Raw genomic sequence first — 25,632 nt, forward strand, 5'->3', positions numbered from 1 at the left:
ACGTTCTACTCGTACTAAACAGCCTCCAGCTTGGCATAAGGATTATGAGATGTCTTCTGGAGCAAATCATTTAACCTCTAGCTCAAGTCCCGGCACTGGCACCAGGTATCCCCTTCATCATTACCTTTCATTCTCTCGTTTTTCTCCTATTCAACGTGCTTTTCTAGCTCTTATTACATCCCAGACAGAACCTAAAACCTATGACGAGGCAGTTGGCGACCCTTTATGGCAGCAGGCTATGAATGATGAAATTGCAGCTTTGGAACGTAATCATACATGGTCTCTCGTTCCTCTACCACCTGATCATAAAGCTATTGGTTGTCGCTGGGTGTACAAAATTAAATACAACTCTGATGCTTCTGTTGAACGTCATAAAGCTCGACTTGTAGCAAAGGGATACACTCAGGTTGAAGGTATTGATTACACAGAAACATTTTCCCCTACAGCGAAACTTACTACACTTCGTTGCTTACTCACTGTTGCTGCTGCTCGAAAATGGTTCACCCATCAGTTGGATGTTCAAAATGCCTTTCTCCATGGTAATCTAGACGAGGAAGTTTATATGTCTTTACCACCAGGTCTTCGCCGACAGGGGGAGAATACAGTATGTCGGCTCCATAAATCTCTTTATGGATTAAAACAGACTTCTCGCAATTGGTTCTCCATATTTTCTACAACTATACAAAATGCAGGCTACACTCAGTCCAAAGCAGACTACTCTTTGTTTACCAAGAGTAAAGGTACTTCTTTCACTGCAGTTCTAATCTATGTTGATGATATTCTGTTGACAGGCAATGATCTCAAAGAAATACAATATCTCAAGACTAGTTTACTCCAGAAATTTCTTATCAAAGATTTAGGAAATTTGAAATATTTTCTAGGCATTGAATTTTCTCGGTCTAGAAAAGGAATTTTTATGTCTCAAAGGAAGTATGCTCTAGACATCCTTCAAGACACAGGCCTTACACGAGCACGTCCAGACAAATTTCCTATGGAGCAAAATCTGAAACTTTCTTTAACTGAAGGAGAGAAATTGAACGATCCAAGTAAATACAGACGGTTGATTGGCAGATTAATATATTTGACTGTCACTAGGCCTGACATAGCTTATTCAGTTCGTATGCTTAGCCAATTTATGCATAAACCAAGAAAACCACATTGGGAGGCAGCTCTTCGAGTTCTGAGGTACATCAAAGGCACTACTGGTCAAGGACTCCTACTGCCATCTGAAAACAATTTAAGATTACAAGCATATTGCGATTCTGACTGGGGTGGTTGTCAAACTTTCAGACGGTTTATTTCTAGGTTTTGCATTTTCCTTGGAAATTCAATTATTTCTTGGAAGTCTAAAAAGCAGACTAATGTGTCCAGATCATCAGCAGAAGCCGAGTAGCGAGCTATGACAAATACTTGTTTAGAGTTAACTTGGTTAAGATATATTCTTCAAGACTTGAATGTTCCACTGTCTGAACCAGCATTATTATATTGTGATAATCAAGCAGTATTACATATAGCAGCATTATTATATTGTGATAATCAAACAGTATTACATATAGCAGCCAATCCAGTTTTTCACGAACGTACGAAACACATTGAAATAGATTGTCATATAGTTCGAGAAAAGTTACAAGCTGGAATCATCAAACCGTGTTATATTTCGACCAAAATGCAATATTAGGGAGTTGTTAGTATAAATTTGATTAATTGTATTTTATTTATTTAAAAGATTTAGTTATATTTTTTGAATGAAGAACCTATTTCTATTTCTTAATAGAATCTCTCAATCTAGCGAACTCAATCCATCTCAATTCATTCACCACGTCTTTCTTTGAAGCTGACAATTCATTCACCACGTCTTTCTTTGAAGCTGACAATATCCTCGACATATATGTTTTGAGGGTTGGAAAACGTGTTTTTACTTCATGGTTTTTTTTTTTTTTATTATTATAGTTCTTCGAGTTCCACAAAGCAAGTTTGACACTCAACCTTAGTGGTGCGCAACGAATTGTATATTAATTTCTAGATTTCCAGAATCCATTTCGTTATTTTCGTATCTTTATCTATATTTCTCAACTTATTCCTTCAATCCAATGCAATTAATTTCATACAATTTCATCAATTGTGAAAACATTTCAAATAATGGAAGCCATAAAATAACGATAATCATAATATTTTTATTTGACCCTTGGAACTATAGAATTAATCTATGCGAATCAAAGTAAAACTCTAAAGCGTTATAAAGAGATCTTATTGTTCACATTAAAATAGAACCAAGAACACGAAATGAAAAGGATGCATACTCACAATCCTAGTACAAACCTAACTTATTACTATAACGAAAGGCATATGAAATTAACAGTGCCTAGTGCAAAAGCAGCGGTGACGGAACCCAACACAGTGGCCTCCATTGAAGCCTTCGTTGCGGCAGACCTCTGCGCAGTTGTGGTCAATGATGCATGTCCCATGGAACCTGTGGCTCTTTGACTCGCAAATCCTGCCCTCGCATCGCCTAACTCCCACCTCTTCATATGCTTTTACCAAACCAACCACCCACAAACAAGACAATTAGTAACAAAATATAGGATGTTTTATAATGAAGAAGAGAGGGTTGAGAGGAGAGTATTACGCATGGCCAGGAGAACAAGAAAGAGCATCACAAGGAGCCCCCAGGATGGCCGAGAACACTGTTTCATGATATTGGAATGAATATGACACTCTATGCTATACGTTTAATGTTATATATATATATATATATAAATGGTTTTGGTATGTGGGGAAGAGATAAAAAGAGCGTGGAGGCATGCATGGTGTACCACTTTGCAGTGTCTTCAGAATGATGATGACAATTCTACTTTGTCGAACTTGGGACTCATTCCTGGTGACACATTGACGTTTTGACGCTAGGTTTTTGAGATATGGCGTTTATCTAGGCCTTCCACCCACCTTGACCTTAAGGTCTCCACTTTGTCCATAAATGCCCACTCAGGCTGAGGTGCCCGTTTAGGCCTTGCCTTTGTTTAAACCTAGACAATAAACTATTGTTTAAACCTAAATATTTGATTTTTTTTTTTTCCTTTTAAGCTCGAATTTTTTTAAATTTTATTGAGTTCTTTAGAGACCGAATTTCAAGATGAGGTAGAAAAATGCTTAGAAAAATCTGAGAAACTCAAGTAAAATGCATGCATGTTTAGAACTTTAGAAGGGTAATTTGGATGAGAATGTTATGTATGTTAAGAAAAATTAGACGTGCTGATTTTAATAATGGAAAATGAGATATTGTGGTATGCTCAAGAATTGATGGGTGTTATCTCCTTATTGAGCTTTGTATGAATGCATGATATAATATGTTCAGCGATTGATTGTGTGTTTTGTTCGTAAAGCGTATTTATCGACACACAGTTAAGTCTAGGGTGATCAAGGGGTCTAGACCCTAGTGCTTCTAGACTAAGAAAGACTTGCGGCATCATCAAGACAATATTTAGTTTATGATGTACTTTAGGTGATTAATAAGACTATCTCACTAACAAAACATGCATGAGAGAACCATGCTAAGATTAGGACGCTTGAGCAAGATTGGGTTCATGTTAACCTAAGTCAATACATTTTTAGTAGACCGTGCACCCCAAGATCGTGAGCTGCAATCAGAGATCTAAATTTGAGTGTACCCAAAGATTGAATTAACTCCAAAGAGCTAGTCCCGAGTAGCCTAAAATTGTGAGATGAGATTTAAACTGTCTAGATGCCCCTCAGAACATATTAGACCTTCTTGACATCTATGAATAGTGTCACAAGAGCATTTGCCAATCTATCAACTCCAATACTCCAATAATGTTATCAACAAACCAGGTCGAACCCAATAACTCTTGCCAAGCAGAAGACCCCTAGGAGCAGTATCGTTGAGTTAGGTTTAGGCGACCTCTAGGAGCAGTACCGTTGCGTTAAGTTTGAAGGTGTTAATATAACATATGCGGAAGCAATTTGGATCTTAGGCACTTTTAGAACATCAATTATAGTAAATAACTAGCATGTTCATATGTATTAAAACTTAATGAATTTGAATACTAACGTTTTGTAGTTCAAATTCCTTTTTCCTCACGAACCGGTTTCGAACCACCACTAGTGTCTTCTCCACTATCCTCCGGCCTTAGAACGGGATTGTGGAATCTGGTGAGTGACTAAACTTGTGAGGGATTTTAGTATATATGAAGAGAGAGATTGTGAGAATTTTCTCAAGGTCTTTTCCAAGGAAGAAGACCTTCCATGTACCACGATCACTCTATTAAAAGAGTCATGTTTGCATGTTCATGCAAATTTGAGATCACCAAATTTTGACACTCAAAATTCCACTCAAATTTGTGGGGTTTATTTGGCAAGCATGCAAGTTTGGTTAAACCAAATTTTGACACCTCAAAATTCCACTAAGGATTTTTCCATTAAATGAAGTCAACATTTACTTTCTTCATTTTAATTCAACAATTAATTTGAACAATTAATTTCAAATTAAAGTAACATTAAATGATTAATTAAACTATTGAATTAATATTTAATATTAATTTAAATGCCAATCCCAATCAATTCCGACAGATAATTGATTAAGATATTTAAATCTTATTTAAATATCTCAAATTCTCTCTTTTTGTTTAATTCGTAAATAAAATAAAAATGCACTTAAATATGTCGTATATATGTAGCGCATATTCCCTAATTTGAATTCGAACACTTCGAACTCACTCGTCACACTGTTCTATGGTTTAGTTCGATATGAGCTAGCAGAGGGACCTAATGGACCTATAGATCATGGGCTCCAACGATCCAAGATTAACTGGTTAAACTCATTAACCTTATTAACCAACATTCGTTAACTACTAGGACACTCCACTATAGCCTAGTAGTTGCACTCCCCTCACTATAGATATATTTCTGTCCATTTGATATAACCATGATTAGTAAGTCGATCATTCACAGGTTGTTCGTAACTAGAGCCGGGTCAATTAGCCGTTTTACCCCTAAAGTTACTTCTTGTTCCTTATGTTCCACTGATCCTCTTATGAACAATTGGTTTGTGGTCCAACCAGTAAACTAAATTCCTCTCAGGCCAATGAGTGGGTGGGGCCTCTTGTTCAAGACCTGGAGTCAGTACTTAAGGGAACTACCTCTCTTCTATCCCTAAAAGTGGGTAGGAGCGAATTGCATCTTGTACTCCACGTCCCCAGCTATTCATCCAGTCTTACCCCTGAAATGGGAGGCCTATTGAGTCGGTGAACTCGAGCCACTCTCACCCATGCAAATCTAAGGATAATTCCGAATGAACAGGAGTTCATGGTTAGCTCAGGATTAAGATCGAGTTACCTAGGTCATCGAATGAAAAGAAAATCAGTCTCTAACAGTAAATGACATTATAAAAAGAGAGTGATTTTCTTCATGGTCCGAACTTATGCAATACTCATTGCATAGGACGCCCCCACCACATGTCTTCACATGTACAATTTAGTGATCACATCGTTTATATCATTATACAAAAGCAGGCGCATCCATAGTGTCCCCAGAATAAGGTATTCAGTTTTATCCTTATACTATAGATCATTTTGACTATATACTTGAACTTGGTCCACTTTTATGTCTCTACATATAGTTCAAGTAATCATACTATCGCCAGAGTGTTCTTAGTCTATTGGATTTAGATTAATGATCGTAAAGTTCACTTTATTCAATAACAATCTTTACTGAATAAACATTAATAATAAATTTATTGAAAATAGAATATGTCTTTGTTCACAAACTATGAGTTTTAGGACATAAAATCCAACAAGGTTTAGACCAGACCAGGCATGCAGTGCATCGAGGTAAAAAGGTGCCTCAAACTTATGAAAATTGTTGGTTTGGACCCTTAATAGAAAACAACTCGTTTCAAGATTTCTTAACTTTTATCTTCTAGTTAAAAACCACTTAATTTTCCTAAATAAATCATAATTTTTTGCGTAAACTTGTTCCACAATTGTTCAACTACTAACCATTCTTTTAAATAAATCATTAACCATTTTTCCATGCACAAGTTACTAATATTTTTACAATTTAAATTTATTGACTAAAAAAAATGGCCAAGTACCCCCTAACAAGGTCGTTGTATTGTAAACTCGTCATGGGAGGGAGTGTGGGACCACGAAGGTTGACAGAATATCTAGTTGGTATACGGTGGTTGCTCCTGGTCGCTCCCTCTAAACGAGGACAACTTTATGGTCCTGGTCCTGTTAACCTTCCGCTACTAGATCATTATGAGGTCGCTTTTGAATCTAGGACATTAGTCATTCAATGTGTAAACAAAACAAGGTACCTAAGTTAAAGAATTGAAAGGTTGGAAAACTTGTGTAAACCTCTAGCTAGCTGCCAGTTGAGGTGAGAAAGCCTTTTGGACCTAAAAGGTCACGTCAGGTCGTTTGTGTAATTTTAGTCTTTTATATTTTATATGAAATTGTATCCCAAACTCATTTTCTATTTGTAATAAACTCAAACACACCCGCTTGTAATTGGATATATATATTTTTTTATTTTGGTATTGTTTATTTTTAATTCGATTTAAATTTTACCCCATTTATTTAAATATATTATTATATTTGATTTTATCTAGTCCTGTTCATGATATACTAGAGGAAATAGGAAGAGTTTTGCTCTAGTGATAACTTACAATAACTACTACTCATTTTGGCAATTGCATCACTCAAATTCATCAACCACTTCCATCACTCAAATTCATCGAGAATTAAGTAAGAACCAGAAGGGAGAATTTTAAAATTTTGTTATAGTGTTTTTTTCAAATTTGAGATAATTTTGAAGAATTCGATTATAAAATTTTAGTATGATGATATAAGGAAGATTTCTTACAACTTCTGAAATTTTAGTATGTACGACCCAAATAGTTCGTTTAACGTGTGATTTGCTCCATCAACCTTCAACTTGAATTGCTGAGTCGGCCTGACCACCTGTATGTCTGTGAGTAAAACTAGCAACGTGCATGAAATGTGTCTTAGTTCTTGAATGTCGTAGTTGTCAATTAAGTTTTTTATAACATCTTGACGGTTTATATTTTGGACTCTATCAAGACTAACTCTTTCGACTAATCTTATTTTGGGAGCACTAGAATTAAATTCTTTGATTGACTCTTATGATTCTTAGGTGTTTGCTCTATTGGAAACATATTGACCTTTGTTGCCATGAAAGCGTACTACCTCTAACGCCATATTCTTTGCTCAATTCATCTATGCATACTCTCATGAATATAAATCTATTACTGGGGTCTTAGTCCTTAAACACTTATAATATACTCATAATCTAGCTCATTCAAATACCATAACTATGCATTCTCTTGCTATATAGGGCAATTCATACTCATACGGGATATTGGTCAATTACTTATTTGTGCATACCAAAGTCGATCCCATTCGTTCTGCCCAACACCAATTGTAATGACTCATGCCTAAGATTTGAATCAGGATTCAGAATCCTGATTTGACACTGACATTCCCTTGCATCCTTGTGACATGGTCTCGATTAGTCATCCACTTAATTTTTTAATTGTTTGAAGTCTTTCTTAGTTATTCTATTATCAGGATTACCCTTATTTAGGTATGATATCCATTCATTCATGTACCCCTCCTTTTGCTCAAGTGTCACATTCGAGCCTTAACAAGTATAGCACCTTCGATTATCCTCGGGATTTTTCACTACCCAACTTATGTTTTCCTTTGAGGTTGACAACGCGAGTTTGAGGATTGGCAAACATGTTTTTACTTCATTTTTCATTATTATTGTTTTTTTTTTTTTGAATTCTTACAATGACACTCATTTATGGGAACCAATTTTATATTAATTTTTAGATTTCTAAAATCAATTTGGTTATTTACCACTTTTAAGAAACCATGGAAGATTTGCAAATCTTTTTAGCTACTCGTAACAGTACTATCCTAAAAAATGGTAATCATTCGACCTGTTTGTCAAATGGTCAAAAGAAAATATTCACTTGCTATTAAAAACGTGTAAGAGCTAAATAAAGAAATTGCCGGACGGTTTTTATCTAACTTATTGAGCATCAAAGAACAATCGGTTGGAGAAGAGAAAACAGTGATATTATTAGCGAAATAGAAAGAGAGGAGCTGTTGATGAATGAAAAAGATGCATACTCGCACTGCAAGTACAAACCTTATTTATTAGTACAACAAAAGCATACGAAATTAAATAGATGAAAAGCATAAGAATTAACAACACCACCAGCGGTGAGTTAACCCACCAAAGTGGCCTCCGGTGAAGCCTTCTCTGCGGGCGGCTTCTGTGGTGTTGTGGTCAATGACGCCTCCCTCATGGAACCTGTGCCTCTTTGACTCCAAAATCCTGCCCTCGCATCGCCTAATTCCCACCTTTTCATATGCTTTTACCAAACCAACAACCCACAAACAAAACAATATAATTAGTAACACAATCAAATTAAATCAGATTAAGAGAGTAGGAAGTTTATAACGAAGAAGAGAGGGTTTAGAGGAGAAGTACGCATGGTGAGGAGAACAAGAAGGAGCATCAAAAGGAGCCCACGGGATGGCCGAGAACACCGTTTCATTTTATGCAATGAATATAACACTCTATACTATACGCTTACTGTTATATATATAAATGGTTTTGGAATGCGGAGAAGAGATAAAAGAGCGTGTGGAGGCATGCATGGCGTACCACTTTGTCTTAGGTAATTAGCTCAAGGTACGTAGTTTAAGAAACTTTATTAGTGTTTTCTATATATGCTCTATGCATAGAAACTCGTAATTTGACTTAGAAAAATTGTTACTAACTTTTAGTAGAAGGTTACTAACATATAAAGCTGTTTAAGAGAATGGTTAGGAGTTAGGACCAAATTTAGTGACTTAGTTGTTAGTGATTTAGAAGAATTTCTCCTCTCTAGATACTTTATACTCTATTCATAAGAAAATTGAAAAATTGAAAAGCAAGTGATTAAGGTTCTTGTGTTCTAAAAAAATTATTCTTCCAAGTTGTTCTTTTTGATTTATTTTTATTTTTTAGGTGTATTTCAATCGTAGATCATACCTAAAATACTCATTTAAAATGAATTTTCTTATTAAAATTTCGTTACCTTCTAAACCATTTACCGAAAAAGGCATTGGACACTCGCACCCCCTATGAAACATGATTTGGCAAAACACCTCACTTCGAGTACCTAAGAGTCATTGGTTGTACAACACATTTCAAGATTACAAAGTCATATTTCAAAAAGCTTAATGACAGAAGCTAAAAGATGATGTACTTTGGCTAGAGGATGGGACCAAGGTGCATAGACTGTATGATCCACAACATGAGAAAATTTATGGAAGTACAGAATGTTGTATTCGAAGAAGAGAAGAAGTTAAAAGAGTTGCTTTTGAGGAATTTTTTGTGCCTGTGACTAGATTGGACACTGGAAGGTTGATTCTTTCCGTCACAGCTCAACACGGGTGGGAGCTCCATCACTTGGACGTCAAATCAATATTCCTAAATGGTGACCTCCAAGAAGAAGTGTATGTTGCCCAATCTGAAGGGTTCGTCATAAAAAAACATAGAGCACAAAGTATACAAGTTCTCAAAGACCCTTTACGGGTTACGACAAGCCCTGAGGGTGTGAAACATACATCTGGATAAGAGCTTAAAAAGTCTAAACTTCATGAAGTTCTACTTTAGGAATTATTCTTACGTTGTAGTTGAGAAACTCAAGGTGGTGTTCAGAGAAACAAGCATGTGAATGAGGCGGTGTTGGATTGAGAATGGTGGATATATGGTTGACCTACCTTAGATTTAGGCGTAAGCAACTTTCAAGGATAAAAGTTTTAAAGGAGGGGAGAATTTGTAATACCAGAGCCCCAACAAGAATTAATTTTCTCGATCAAGCTTCTAAAATTTTATTGAAGAACTTAGAAGTCGAATTTTGGAATATGGTAGAAGAAGATAATGCTTGAAAAGTTCCCTAAAACCTTAGAAAAATATAAAATAAAATCACATAAAATAATTAAAAAAAATGGTCAAAGTCAACCGAGGATACCATTTTTGGGGGTTGAGGAGACCCGGGACAGAAACGGGAGAGAAAGAAAACAGAAAGGCAAAGAAAAGAGAAAAGGAAAGAAAGGAAAGAAAGAAAAGAATTAGGGTTTAAGAGGAAGAAGGAACCAAGCATGAGTAGGAGACAGGAACGAAACATTACTTGTAAGAGTGTGGAAACCTCTCCCTAGTAGTCTCTAGTAGACCTATTTTAAAATCGTGAGGAGCGGCTATAAGTAACAAGTCAAAGTAGAAAATATCTATTAGCAGTGGGCTTAGACGGTTATAATGAGTAAATCTAATAAACATATCACCAATAAAATCAATTACATCCATTTTAAAACATGCTAATTCTTGTTTTTTAACTTAATTTATTCTTTCAAGATTATTTCTTCCAAATTTCATTTGCTCAAGAACACGTTGTCCATTAAATTCCTCCTATAATTTAGGCATTTCAATATTATTAACAATATTTATTGGAATGTAAGGACAAACCTTTAGCTACGAATGATAATCAATTGATTAAAAATAAATTTTAATTCGGGCCTACAATAAGTATAATTTGACTCATCAAAATGATGAGGTCTAGAAATGGACTATCTTTCAATAATAATAATAATAATAATATCGTTATTAACGCGTAGGTTTGCATAAGTTCAAATACCAATGGTGACTTTTAATTCATTTAAAATGTTTTGATAATTTGAAAATTTTAGCATAGTTAAAAAACATTTTTATTTAAAACCCAATACAAGTATATAAAATAATAATTCTATTTGGAACAATAAATTTTCCGAATAATTATGAAATAATTAGAATATGGAATAAATTACAATAATAATTTTACAATTAAATAGGACATATTTGAAGAATATAACATCGTAGTTTTTATAGTGATTCCGATCAAACTCGACCTACTCCACTCCCAAACGTCTATAGGAAATTTGAATAAAATCTTTCTCAACTCTTTTTATGGATCAGAGCAATACAGCTACAACACTTTTTTATCGAGTTCAATAGCAAACTCAATATTTTCCACGCCTCAGGATCAAATCATTACAAATGCAGGAATTCCTTGCACCTTAGAATCATGGACGATAAGAGTTTTAGACTTGTGTGCACCCAAAGATTTGTTTGTCCCGAGGAGCTAACCCGAACGTTAGGAAAACGGATGAGATTTAAAACACTTGGACGCCCCTAAGAACATAGCAGACCTCCATGACATCCAAAAATGACAAAGGTAGCCTCTTATGCCGACAACAGCTGGTATAGTGTTTGAGGACCCCCACTTCCCTTCCCACTCTGATACGTTACTATTGAGCTAGGCGTAAAGCTAGTTAGGGATGTGTGACTCGGTTGTTTGATGGATTATCCTGCAAGATGGATCCGTCCTATGGTAGGGCGTTGATCATGCAGGTAGTCAGTGGATTACCCTACATGGTGGATTCGTCTTATGGTAAGGCGTTGATCATGCGAGTAGTCAGTGGTTACCCTATAAAGAGGATTCGCCCTATGGGAGGACGTTGATCATGAAAGTAGCCAATGGAGCTGACATGTACTTGGGGGTAGTGCCCCCACACCTTGGGCGACTTCATGGCTTGTGGGATGAGTTCGTTAGCTAACCTCCCATGAATGACGGAAGGTTGGCACTCACCATGTTGTCCCCACCTAGTACGGAACCTATGGAAGTAACGCCTCATCTTCGGGTATCAACTACTGCTACATAGACTAAGCTAGCTACCTAAGACTGTGCACAACAAGAGCAATGCACCTAGAGCCTAGAGTAAAGCACGTGGTCACCTGCTAGGTCATGGATGCGAAGAGAGCCTACAAGTAGGTTGTTTACTTAGTATATTTTTATACTCACCCCTTTCCCCTTTTCTTTTCATGTGTTTGTAGGTTACCGATTGAGGTGGAGGAGTGTTAGAGAGTTGTGCATTCACAGAGGAGATCGTTCCAGAGCGTCTGTCTACTTTTATTCTACCATATTCTCTTTAGACCCCAAAAATAGTAAAGGGATAAATTGGAAGTTCATCTTAAAAGGAAAACAAGAAAATTAATTCTTGTTTGATTAGTGTTAGTGTGTACTCATTATGGTGAAGATGATAAGTTTAAATAAGAAGAGGAGGGGAAAAAATGATCGTTAAATTTGAAAATTTTCCCTTTTCACTTTCTTTTAAATTTAAAATAATATTATAATATTATAGTAAATGGTCATAAATTTAAATTTCTTTTTTTAAAATAATGATAATAATATTAATAATAATGATAACAATAAAATTTGAATTTGTTTCTTTTCTTTTTAAATAACAATAATAATATAGTATTTTGAAAATATTTATTTTATCATAATAATTATAATTTTTTAAATAACTACCATATGGTAACGTTAGTGATTTTTTTTTTTTTTTTTTTTTTTTTTTTTTTTTTTTTTTTTTTTTTTTTTTTTAATTTTCAAATTCTTATATTCTAATTATTATTATTATAGTTTTTTATTTTAAAATCAACCCAAACTCTCGGAAGAATTACTCTATCAAACTTCGATGTGTTATGATTTGATTGGTTTATGATGTCAACTCAGTCACCCTGTCATCATATTCGATATTTAGTGCTCAATTTTATTTCGGCCATAACTTTCTCCTTATTGTGATTCAAAGGCCATTGGATTTCAAGTTCTACACTATGGCTACTTTGAAACTCTAAAATTATTAGTAATTAAGGGTACATTTGTTATCATCAAAACATTAATTAATTTGAGATTAAGGACCAAAAAAATCAACATCGGCAAGTTGTTGGTCAAGATCAGGAAACTTTCGCTTGAGAAGCGGGTCTTTGTTTGGCCCTAAGGATAATGATTCTTATTAAGGGATGACATAACCAAAAGAGGGTAGGGGAAACAAGGTAATGCGCTAGGTAGCACATCACAATTGTTTGGGTGCTAACCCGACTACCCAGCCCAACGCTAGGTAGCACATCACATTTGTTTTGAGTATAGAGGTGATGAAGGGTGCTAACCCGACAACCCAGCCCAACAAGTCAGGGACAAGCCGACTATAGGTTCAAATCATGTCACCTTTCTTATGAATCATCCTATAATTATTGAATGATGGGAAATTTTCAAGTATTTTCGTTGTATTCACTTAACAACCACCCGTGTTTAGTACAACACATGCATTTTGATTTATTCTTCTTTCTTTCTTAGTCTTTTGTTTAGTCATATTCCTAATAACTTATCCAATTACAACGTATTGATGAGTTATTGATAAGTTATTGACTGTGAATGCATCTATCTTTTATCAAATCTTATGGACATGGTCTCATCATGAGGGTAGCATTTTATCATAATGTTTGATCTTAAATTTTATGGATTTGTTTTTTTGTTACTAAGGTCAATCCCAAAGCCACAATGTCTCAAAACGAGGAGGCCTTGTTGTCAAACTTCTTGAAGAACCCCATTCAAGAAGATGGTGAGGCCGAAAGAAACTCGGTGGGGCTGCACCCAGTTGGGCACTCCCTTCCTTTTGTAAACCTGTGTTGATTTTGAACTTCGTGTGCGAAGGAATCAAACTTTTGACAGGCCAAACCCCTTTTTTAGGCACTACTCTACCCTGAAATGAAAATGAGCTTTACTCCTCTAGACTCTTAGTGTTACCGTAGTTTGTAAGAAGGAAAAATGACTCATCCTTTATTATGTATGGAATGATACCGTAAAGAGTGAGCTTCCTCTATCAATGAATAGTGGGTTGACAAAAGCTTTGTTTTTCTATCCTTTCTTATGAATGAGTTTCGATCATTTTATTTGAAATTTCTTTATTCGTCTCAAACATTAAATGTTGGAGAGTGAGTGCTATGGGTATTGGCTTATGTAGATCTAAAATGATGAATGAGATTGTGACACATCCCCGCTGCTAATGGAAAGGAGACAAACGAACAGAATGGAATGCTGCTTCACTCTATTGGATGTCCTGGATCCCGTATAACAAGTGAGCTTTTTACCCTCAAATTCAAACATTTGGGCACAAAATGCTATCTTGTTTTGCGTAGCAATAGAATCATGTTCATGCTACTTCGGTGGCGCTTTCAAACCTTAGATTTACGATCCTAAAATTTTTCTTTAATTTGAATTTCTTTTTATCATTTAAATTTGTTTAGTTATATTATATTATATATTATATATATATTCAAAATGTAATTTCAGACATCCGCGTAACATCCGACTAAAAAAGGGTATATGAACGAACCAAGACCACATCTGAATGAGAGCGATCCTCATGATTGGTTAACTAAGAAAGCATTAAAAGAAATGAAAGTTACTACCTATACCAATAAAGTGCACCTTCCGTTTTGGTGGCCCATTCATAGGAACTCCACGGTTAGGCGTGTTTTGCTTAGAATGCATGTGAGTGAGGACAAATCATGCTAAAAAAACTCGTGTTTTGGTTTGTGGGAATAGTTTTCACTCTTAAGAGAGTAAGTAACGTGACCATGTCACAAGGGATGCAGGACCATAAGGTGTTGAATCTAGATTTCGAATTCTAATTCAGAGCATGTCTCCTTACATCTCATTTGTTCACATCCATCCATTCTATTTGGTCAAGTAATCTCTATCAACCTCCATTGTTTTTGCTTAGTGTAATATTTGTAGGTTTTTAGATATTGAGAATATAAGTATAATATAGAGTTTCGCTTATTTAATTTGACAAATTTAGATGTCATAAATTTCATCCCATCTATGGAAAATACTTTTATGTATAGAAAAGATAAAAGGGATTCATATAGTTTATCATGAAGAATATGGAAAACAATCACAAATGACACTTAATGATGATCCTTTGCAACTACTTAATTCATCAAAGTTCTTACTTCTTTGTTGAAGAAATGGAACAAACACACTAATAACACAGTATTAAGGCACAGGAATAGAGGTTAATTAGTTCCGGCTGTCTCATTAATCTCTCTTACAGGCAGGAGAAAGCGTAAAAGAGTGAAAGAAGAATAGCCCGTCCTGGTTCCTTCAGTAGTTTAGGCAATGGGATTGTTCAACCGACAGGTGAACGAGTTTACCCAGTGACCTTACTGTTCAGGATCATTACCCAAGGTTGCATGTTAACACCTTCACATTGTTGTGCAACCAAATTGAGAATATTTGCTAAAACTAATGGTGGGAAAGTTTTCTACTTATAATCATTTACAAGATCAAATAAAATATAAAAGAAATGAAAAGAGCAATGGATACAAAATATTTGCATATAATAAAAAGATCAAATATGATATCTATGTTAAACCATAACTTAAGGCTAAATATTTTCTTGTGTTAACGATAATATATATTCTGGCAAGTGGTCGTGCATGACATGTTTTCAAAACATTGAATCGAGAGTTCTAGTCGAGATGGTTAGAGAAAGAGAATTTTGTTTGTTTGGACTAATTTAAAAGTGTTAGAAAGATTTATTTATCTTCTTAAAACTAAGTCGATAAAAGAATTCATCCGATCGAAAATAGATTAATTTTTATTAGAAAAATACTTCTATAACATATACATATTCGAAGCTCCATTGCATATGCTTTCGTAAGTTTTGTTATTGAAGCATTCAATGACATAATGATTGTAATATAATATAATATTACTACATTTTTCGACGTCTTCTTCGAACCAGGTTGCTGACATCTTCACAAAAAGTATTTCTCGACCTCTCTTTAAATTTTTCAAATCCAAATTTCATGTTCGTTCAAATCTGACATTCAGTTTGCAAGAAGTGTTAAAGATATTTAGTACTGAATTATAGTTTACCATATATATATCATATTTGATCTTTTATTATATACAAATATTTAGATATTTGTCCTACTTTACCATAGGTATATTTTCATTACAAATATTCTCAAACCATGAAAATAGTACCTAAGAGATATATAAATAGTGTATTTATACTAAAACAGGAGCCATCGTAGCTTATACAACCTTCTTACCTTTTATCAAGGATCAAACATTCTTACCTTGTATAAAAGGTATTTTGTGCCATTTCAATGCAATATACAACATTCTTATCTTTTATGAGTTAGATGCTGAGTCGGCTCCTACGTTGCTAGCTATGTCTTGTTTGGTCTCTTGACATGGTGGAGGTTCCGTAACACATCATAAGCACTGGATTAAGGACCAATTGAGCTATTTAAACAAATCGCCCTACCTTACTACAACATAGGGACAGAAGGGAGAAGGTTGTGAAGGTGCCCTCTCGTTGTCCACATCTCTAGTCAAATGAATAGAAGACCAATCCGAGTTTTGATGAGCGTGGATAAGTTCTAGAGTGCCTGTCAAGTACCCCCACACATATCTAGGATATCATCTTCACCTACACCTTACATCTCTACACAGTGAAACGTGTGACCCACCTATTATCTCATCAACTACATTTACGTCTAAAAAGAGTTTACGAGAAGATCGTGGGAACAAAAATAAAATTTTATTTATGAAGAGACGAGCAAGTTTCACCTCACGTTCTTGTCATTTGGTCATTTATCAAAATGTAAATTTAAATTGTCATTTATCAAAATGTTTGAAAAATGTGTAATAAATCGTTCTATTTTATCTAATATCCTTAAATATCTTATCATATACAAGTCTAAACCATGAACAATCCTGGGGGCACCCACCAGCCCTTTCAGTAACTCAGATGTTTGGCTGTTATAGTAATTTGTTAGCTGTTTGATGCTACAAATAAAGAATGCCTAAGGCGATCCTTTACAAAAAAAAAAAAAAGAAGAAAAAAAAATTAATCATACGGTGAAGCTTTTAATGGAATGAGCTGAAGAAAAAAAATTGCCCCATCCCTTCTCTTCCCACTGCTCCCCCACTTCTCCCCCACTTCTCACCCTCACTCTCTTTCAGTTACCATCGCTATATCACACACACATCTCCACCAACCATGTCAAGTTGAGGAGAAACAAAACATAAAAATATCTCAACTAGCTTTGGATCAATCAATCAATCCTCCTTCCACCTGTTAACATATCTAAGATACGCAGTAGCCGGATTTTCCCTAGGAGGAGCACGAACGCGTGTGGATCGTCGTAGCACCGCCTCCTCCGCTGCAATTTGGTTAGTTATATCCTTCGATCTCTTGTTGAGTTCAACGCTGCCAATACAAATTTGAAAATATGAAACTTTAAATCAAGAGGTATCAGATCGAAGTAACATCAGTCATGTATTCTAACTTTAGTGATTTACGAGAGAACCAAGTGGATTGTAATGCTTTGTCCGACTGAGTTCTCCGTTCATATGGACACAAGACTTACAAGCAAGCACACCACAATAACAAAATACATCTCGTCAGATTGCACATATGCTCGCCCATCTCAAGCACACCATGATGATATGTAAGGGGGAAATGTATCATAAGTCTCAGGCTATTAATGGCTAACTTACCAAATTCTTCTATAAGATTTTTCGAGATGCTTGCCGAGTTCTCTCTCTCTCTCCCCCTTGCAATTCAGTGAGCCCATAAATGCATCAAGCTGCATCGAAAAGTCGAGTGGAGAACAGAACATCAAATGAAGCAGTCATAGGTAAGCCCCTAGTATTAGAAGAATGAGTTACGGTACAAAGCTCTGATACCTCTTCTATGCTACTGTAATATCCCCACTCCTTGGAGTCTGAGCTCTCTACAAAAATCCTTCCATCACGACGGAACCACCAATACCTGTTATGATTTCTGTCTTTACCCAAGGGATTCGTTTTTATCGAGCGTTTCTCCAACTCCCGCTCGTAATATTCCCTCTGTTTTCACAATAAGAACACATGTTTAGGGAGCTTGTATTAACATGCACATAATCAAAAACATAAATTCCCACACCAATGAAACGAACCCTCTCTTTTATGGTATTCTTATCAAGAACTTCCATCCTATGATCCTTTGCTTCCTTCTTTGGTGAATTTGTAGAAGTAGAAACTGTTACATCACTATTCCGCTTCTTGGCCATTTTCTTCAAATAAGCAATAGGATGATCATCCTCGCTAAAAACGGTAAAATAAAATAAGAAATAGAACGGTCGAGTACTTGAATATCACGTCATTTTAACATGAAACAGATGGAGAAAGTCGAACCTTTTTACAGGGGAAAGACCATTTTGAGTTGATATAACCACTCCATTCCTATTTTTTGATGAATCTTTACTCCGTCTTCCAGGATCAGATTTGGATATTTCGCTCTTTTCGGGATCTGTAAGATGCCCATTTACATGTCCATTGGACATAGGCTCGGATTTCAAGCGTTCTTTCTCTTCTCTTCTCTTTCGGCCTTCTTCCAAGGCTTCCCCTCTTCTGGTAGCTCCAAGTGCCTGCCTCTGTTCAATAATTTCATCTAACTTTTCCCTGAATATATTTGATTCCAGGGAATGATTAACCAGCTCGCATAAGATTCCCAGTTTGACGTAAGTATCCAAAAGGCCATAGTGACCTCGTTTAATAGTTGCAGTGTTGGCACATAATTTAGGATTCCCAATCATTTCTAGGAAGTCACAGAGGTACTCTGTCCAGTTAACTAATGTAATCTGGTTTTTTTAAAAAAAGAAAAGTTGCAAATAAAAAAAATGTATGTCAGTTCTTTTTTCTCGGCGAAAAAAATAAAAAGTTCAAAAAAAGAAAAATAAATAGACAATGTGATGAACTGACCTTCATCTTCCGCTTTTTTCCTTCAACAAGTGAGGAATACTCTCCATTATCTTTTAAAAGCAAACGGAAATATGCTGAATGTGCTTCCACAAGGAGAGGTACATTACTTTCTTTGTGATAGATAGCACGCTCAAAATCATCAAGAGAAAATGGCCACAAGTTCAAAAGTCGACTGAAAGACGAGCAAACATCCCAAACCATCAAAAGATCTCCGACGCAGTTCATTGGAACTTTGAATTCCCTCGAAGGAGAAGGTCGTTCTGAGAAAACTGGATCATCCGCACCAGGCTGCACTAAGAGATCATCAATTGGATATTTGATATCTTCATCAAGACCTTCTGCTGATTCAGAAGAGCAAAAATGGTGAATTCAAAATTTGTAACACGGAAAGCGACAAAACCGTTGGAAGAGAGTAAGAATAAAAGACAAATCGTAAGGACTTTTCTTGCTAAGACTTGAGATTTAAGTAGAAAACAGACCTTTCTTTGCACCATTTTCTGCGGTTGAGCCATTCGCCCTGTCCCTCCTTTTACATTTTCCAGGATTACTTGTTTCCTGTAGACGAAAAATATGAGAAATAGCAACAGGAGAATACCATAAACTTTAAAAACCTCAAATTCAAACTTCAAAAATTACCATGTCGTTAGTTTTTCTCTTTTTATTGCAAACTAAAAGCCCATCACGGAAAAAGGCTTTGCTTCTTAATTCTTGGGGAAGATCAGTTGAAATTCCATGATTTTGTGCTAGTTTGTCATGAAGTACCCAAGGAGCACTGCGATATGTAGATTCCCGAATGAACGACTTCAAAAACCTTCTGCTCAAAGGAGGCTTTTTCTGTACTAAATCCTCTACATTCAATAATGCCGTTTCTGTTACTTTCTTATTTTTGTCAAGCCAAACTACCTCATATTGTAATTCCTCAGCATCATTCTCAAGCACTTTGACAATTTTGCATGGATAAATCTGATCTTCCCTCCTTCCATACAATTCTGTACCAACAAACAGAAACTCCTGTAACTTCACGGCAATTGTGTCTGCAAGATCTTTCAGAGACAACATGCCTGCAAATGAAGTAGCAGAGTAAGATTCCATCATTCATAGCAAACAAAAAAAAAGCATTATATCAAATCAGATACTGAATCAAAACGCCCTAACAACTTGAAACTAATCAGCAGATAATCAATCACCAATCAGCATAACCTAAATTTCCTAAAACCAAGCTCCTGGTTATTAACCAATAACAGTATTGGGATCAAACAATTTGTTCCACAATTCTAACTTGGGATCAAACAATGTTTTAAAAGGCTAAAGGTGGCCTTCGGACTTTTCCTCTTGAAGAGGCGGCACTTCGAGGTAGTATGAGGCACAAGTCATGAATTTAACTAAAAGCATTTTATAAATCCTAAATTAGGATGATTAAGTATCGCTAAACATGCAATAGTCATATGAAAATATAAAAGAAATCACCTCCCGTCAATTGCCACTTAAATAAAAATTCTAAAAGGATATTTTAAAATCACTACTATCACTATTAGTAGGATTGATTTATACTAAAAATAATAATCTTCAACGCTTTTGAAGTTGCAATAGTAAAAACAGTAATAGTTCAAGTTGTCACAACTCAACCTTTATTTTTTGAGAATGAGGCAAGTTAATATTATTTTTATAAACATTAGACGAGACGTAGAAACTTTAAGCCTCGGTACGGCTTCACAAGGGCTTAAGCCTCTTCTATGAAAGGCATGAACCTCTTACGGTTCAAAGAAGCTGTAAGTCTTGACACTAAGAAGTTAAGAGTCTTGCCTTGAAGCAAGCTTCAAGGCTTAATTCTGAATAGCATTTTAAAACATCGGATTCAAGTAATCAAAGGCTTTAGTAAACGAGGAAATATCACTTTAGAACCTGTACTTCCCATGTCCTCCTTATCATCACATTACAGTCCATCCTATCCATAGGTACCTTATACTTTATACCAAAGAAACACAGAGATAGACACCCTACGCTGACATAAAAGATGAGAGATAAACAACACCACCTATCTATTACCTAATAAAGTTTACAAAATAAACTTGAAATTTGAATCAAACAAGTGCTTTTCTTTGTACAAAATTCAGTTTAGGTTTCTTTTTAAAGTAAGCTTTTTTATTACCTTGACTCCTAATGGGCATAAGAATTTTTAATCTAGAGAATGGTCTACTATTTAAATTTATCTTTTAAATGTGTCCTAGATGTGTCCCTAACATATCCTTAGCATGTCTTGAATGAGTAGCCAACATGTTGGGAAAATAAAAATAATAAAATAATCAGACACTTCTTTCATGTATTGAATACTTGTTGTGTGCATATTGGAGTATGTCCGTCTCCAACACATGGACACATGTCCTACACTGACACTAGGCGAAAAGAGAAGGTGGAGTTATGTGGTTCTTCTATTTATACCTACTCTGACAAGAGCTCACTACACGACCATCTCCTCCTCCACCCCACATCATCTCTCCCCCTTTTTTGACAAATCCCCACGTCTCCAATTTAATAGATAACTCCATTAATCTTAATCATAACTAACAGAACTTTTAATTGTAGTCTCTTTGTGAGATCTCACATCGGTTGGAGAGGGGAACGAAACATTCCTTATAAGGGTATGAAAACCTCTCCCTAAAAGATACGTAATGGGAAAGCCTGGAAGGGAAAGCCTGGAAGGGAAAGCCCAAAAACCTTGAGGGGAAGCCTGGAAGGGAAAGCCCAAAGAGAACAGTATCTGGATGAGTACCAGTTCTGTTGCGTAACTCTGAAAGACACATTTTAAAATCATTAGGCTAACGACGATACATAGTGGCCAAATCGAACAATATCTTCTAGCGGTGAGCTTGGGCCTATGCAGATAATATCTACTAGCACTGGGCTCCGAAGGGAGGTGGATTGTGAGATCCCACATCGGTAGGGGAGGGGAATGAAACATTCCTCATAAGGGTGTGGAAACCTCTCCCTAGTAGATGCGTAATGGGAAAGCTCATAAGGGAAAGTCCAAAGAGAATAATATATGGATGAGTACCGGTTTCGTTGTGTAACTCTAAAAGAGGCATTTTAAAATTGTGAGGATGACGGCGATATGTAACAGGCCAAAGCGGACAATATCTGCTAGCAGTGGGCTTGGGCTATTATTATTTTTTTGGTTTTTTTGTGAGCAACATGAAAATTTAGTACCAAAGAGAAGCAAACAAATTGGATGATGAAATATCCTCATCCCACCAAAAGGGTTAAAGAAAGCTCCCAAATGGCAGAAATGTGAACTAGCTCAAAGGGTGTAGTGAGATTACACCATGTAGAAGCAAAGAATCTAACACAATAGGCAATGGATTTATATCCTTTTTCCACGTTTCTTTTATTTTCTTTTCTATGAGAAATGTCTATTATTTGAAATTTAAAAATAAAGTGAAAAAAGAAGACACTTCTTTCAACATGTTCAGAGTGTTCCCATGTCTGGTGGTGTTTAATACCGAAAATGAAGCCTCCACACAGCAAAACCTGGAATCAAGAACTCAACCAATGGAACAGTTCACCACTAAAAAGAGTAAACCTCTAATGACACTAATAGTTTACCCATGTTTCATGTTTGACTTATACACTGAATAATAATGCCAACACATTTTTACTTCAAATGTTCCTCCAAGGTATTCACAATTGCTTTGAAACATTTTTCCAAAAGTTGAAAAAAATTCCCCTCTTTTGTTTTCCATTTTTGTGCCAATAGAAAGAAAGTCAACGATCTTTTTGTTAGATATCATTAAAAAAAAAAAAAAAAATGATAAGAGGGTGTCGGATTCATCAAACAGCTTAAGTTGCAACCTATATTATCACCAACAACCTGTCTGAGGCATCATTTAAAGAAAATAAGTACAATAAGAGAAAAATATGTCAATACATATTCAAAAGAAAGATGATAGGACATGATTTATGTTCGATGGGGCATTGAGAGATTTTAGGACCAGACTCCAGAGGTGAGCATATGATTAGGATAACAATTCATGGAGAGGAAACACTACAGGAATTTGGTGTTGGCTAAAGATGGGATCAAAATAAATGGAAGTTCTATGGCCAATGACATTCAATTTGCAATGAAATGATCCTGATAGAGAGAAGAAGAAAAAGGATGATGAAAAAGTCACATCTACATTCTACCCAAAAAGATCAAGGTGATACAAAAAATTCTTCCAATTGACACTAACCAAACAACAATCATAATCTCTAAGTATTCATAGAAAAAGCTCCATAGAGAACCCTGGAATTAAATGGTATCTCAAATACCCCCGTCTCTATAAGAATACCAAAAAATCTAGAAACATCCTCCACAAAAGGCAATTGACTGCACGTTCCCACAACACCTATGCTTTTTGCTTGAACTGGTGACTACTGAAGTGCTCACGACCAAGCACAATAGTATGGGGGAACACCCTACAAATACTATACTGCCAATTGGTTTCGTCCTTCTAAATGATGTGGCAATGAATAATGGGTAACAATGGAAGCTATTGTTAGGGTTTCTCGAGCCCTTTTTATAGGTCTGCCTTTGGCGAGAAAATTAAAGTGAAAAAAGTAGAAGTGGGGAACAAAGGAAAGTACAAGAAACTAGAAAAAAGGAGAAAGATATGGGAGAGACCTGTACCAGGTTAAACGCTGAAGTCTAATTGATGAATTGGATGGAGCAAGAATTCAAGAACAAGAGAACAAGCAAAGAGGAAGAAGAACAAGAGCACATTGATTCTAATAACAATTCATGCTTATTTAGTTAAGGTTTAAAACAGAAGCCCGTATCTGTGTTACAAATCATGCATTAGATATAGCTGAGGATATGATAACACGAATGATACTAATTTTCTTTCAATTCAGCTTATAAACTTCTAAATAGAGATTGAGGTTGAAGAAAAGAAAGTAAAAGTGAAAAAAGTAAAAACTTGCGTATTATTGCCTACTCTTGAATCCTGAAACATAAAAGAACTCATAAAGGCTAATTTCAAGGCAATAGGTCTATGTTCTCAATTTGCAAATATTTAACCATCCTATCATCAAGCTAAACAAAATAAACACATGCACAAATACAATTCTTGAGTAAAGCAAGTTAGTTCTCACTGTATTGGATAATCTGTAGAGCAGGGACGATAAGATCTTTTGGGAACTGCTGAACCTTCTCTGCAGCACATTTTTCAGACACTAGAGCCTCCTCGTATGTCAAATTACTTTTTCCAGTGAACTTACACATCCAAACTCTTCGACGGTATAAATTTATCCTACTCAGATACTCACTGATGCATATTAAGGAATAAAAAAACAAAAATTTCGTTATCCCAAAACGAAACAGATTTTAGAAAATTAACATTCCTAAATTCCACATTATAACCAACAACAACAATAGATAATGAGCAGAATGGATAATAGGATACCTGTAATCGCGGAATACCTCCTTAGTGAACCGAACTTGATATACAAGCTCATGGTTCTCCAAATCTTTGGGCGAATCAGCCAAGGGAAACGGCTTTCTTTTCAACAGGGGCATAACTATTACTTGGCCACTAAATTATGTATCACGAGTTATCTACCTGTAAGACATACAGGTTTAATAACCGATTAATCTTAGTTATGGACGTTAGATCTTCCCCAAATCGTAAAAATCCACAAATAACAGAGAAAATCAAGAACCTAATTGGACCTTTACCTGTCAAATAGAATCAAAATTTTCCATTAACAACAAAAGAAATATGCAGTTTAAACTAAAAATTTGAACGTCCTTCTGTCTTCCTCTCGTCCAACCAATCAAGCATAAGGAAAAATGACAAGAACAAAACAACTTAAACATGGATAATGCACATAAAAGTTAAGAAACCCAAGAAATTAACGTTAAGATAGAAAACAATTTCCCAAAATTGTTTGGGAAATTAACGTTAAAGAAACCCAGGAAGTAGTCATAAAGAAGTAGATGCAATTGAGTAATCAAACATTAGGAAAACCAGGTATGACCCAGTTCATCTAAAAGTAAGAAGAAGCAGGCGGTGAAGACAAAACAGGTAAGGGCAAACAGAAACCCTAGAGCACATGAATTGGAGCCATGAAAGGGGGAAAACCAAGAAAGAAAGAAACGAAGAGAATGAGAATGATGAAATATGGAGCAGAGGAGGAGTAAGGCGGTAATAGAATGGGCATTGAGCGTAGATGGCGGAATCCGATGAAGGGAGAAGGCGAATGAAATTGAGAGAAGTGCATGGAAATTGGAAAACGTGAAAGTGAGGAGGAAATCGGTGAGGTAGTTGGGGGAAGAAGGAGCATTGGGAGGGAAGAATGGTATGATAAAATGCAAGAAGAAGAAGGGAAAAGGGGAGAATCTTACAGTGGTACAGAGAGGAGTAATGGCGGAGGAATGCGAATGCCACTGGAGCCCTGGAAGAAGAGCGACAGACGGAGTAGAGAAATAAAGAGAGAAGAGCTTATAGAGAAGGCGAGAGGAGAGGGCGGTTCTCACATTTGTATTTTTTTTGTCATTTTTTCTGCTTCTTTTTATTTATTTTTTTCTTTTTTCTTTTTTCTTTTTTCCTTTATATATATAATATATATATTCATTATTTGAAACTGAAAAAAAAAAAAACAAAAAACTGGCGTTTACTTTTCTCGGCTCGGCTCGGTTCGGTCCGGCTCCGGTTCTTGATATCGGCTCAAGTAGGCTCCCCTCTCATTACGTTACGTTGCTGTACGGATTTTCATGTGTTTTTAACGTTTAAGAGTGGAAGGGCCATTTCCCTCCATTATTATTCTTCTATTTTTTTTATAAAAATTAAAAAAATACTCTATATTAGACGAACACGTCTCTCCACAGTGGTATAATCCCCCCAAAAGGCTTTATACTAATG

At 35.7% G+C, this 25,632-nt stretch overlaps 2 protein-coding genes across 3 annotated transcripts; both read right to left on the bottom strand.

The window, feature by feature from the left end:
* Window positions 1-2,210: 2,210 nt before the first annotated feature.
* On the bottom strand, window positions 2,211-2,721 carry LOC111472379 (defensin-like protein 1). Its single transcript, XM_023118067.1, has 2 exons — window positions 2,627-2,721; window positions 2,211-2,531 (listed from the first exon to the last, which is right to left on the bottom strand). The coding sequence occupies exons 1-2, from the start codon at window positions 2,691-2,693 to the stop codon at window positions 2,353-2,355; spliced, it is 246 nt and encodes an 81-aa protein (XP_022973835.1). The 5' UTR covers window positions 2,694-2,721; the 3' UTR covers window positions 2,211-2,352.
* A 13,913-nt stretch (window positions 2,722-16,634) lies between these two features.
* Window positions 16,635-25,240, bottom strand: LOC111472385 (DDT domain-containing protein DDB_G0282237). 2 transcript variants are annotated; one of them, XM_023118076.1, is made up of 11 exons: window positions 25,116-25,240; window positions 24,175-24,330; window positions 23,864-24,036; window positions 19,373-19,797; window positions 19,216-19,291; window positions 18,737-19,074; window positions 18,170-18,615; window positions 17,932-18,079; window positions 17,681-17,842; window positions 17,492-17,580; window positions 16,635-17,201 (listed from the first exon to the last, which is right to left on the bottom strand). In XM_023118076.1, the coding sequence occupies exons 2-11, from the start codon at window positions 24,285-24,287 to the stop codon at window positions 17,051-17,053; spliced, it is 2,121 nt and encodes a 706-aa protein (XP_022973844.1). In that variant the 5' UTR covers window positions 24,288-24,330; window positions 25,116-25,240; the 3' UTR covers window positions 16,635-17,050. The 2 variants fall into 2 exon arrangements, with proteins under 2 accessions (XP_022973844.1, XP_022973843.1); XM_023118075.1 differs by having other exon boundaries at window positions 18,737-19,077.
* Between the last annotated feature and the right edge of the window lie 392 nt (window positions 25,241-25,632).

Source organism: Cucurbita maxima, unplaced genomic scaffold (genome assembly GCF_002738345.1).
Source record: "Cucurbita maxima cultivar Rimu unplaced genomic scaffold, Cmax_1.0 Cma_Scf00070, whole genome shotgun sequence".
NCBI lineage: Eukaryota > Viridiplantae > Streptophyta > Magnoliopsida > Cucurbitales > Cucurbitaceae > Cucurbita > Cucurbita maxima.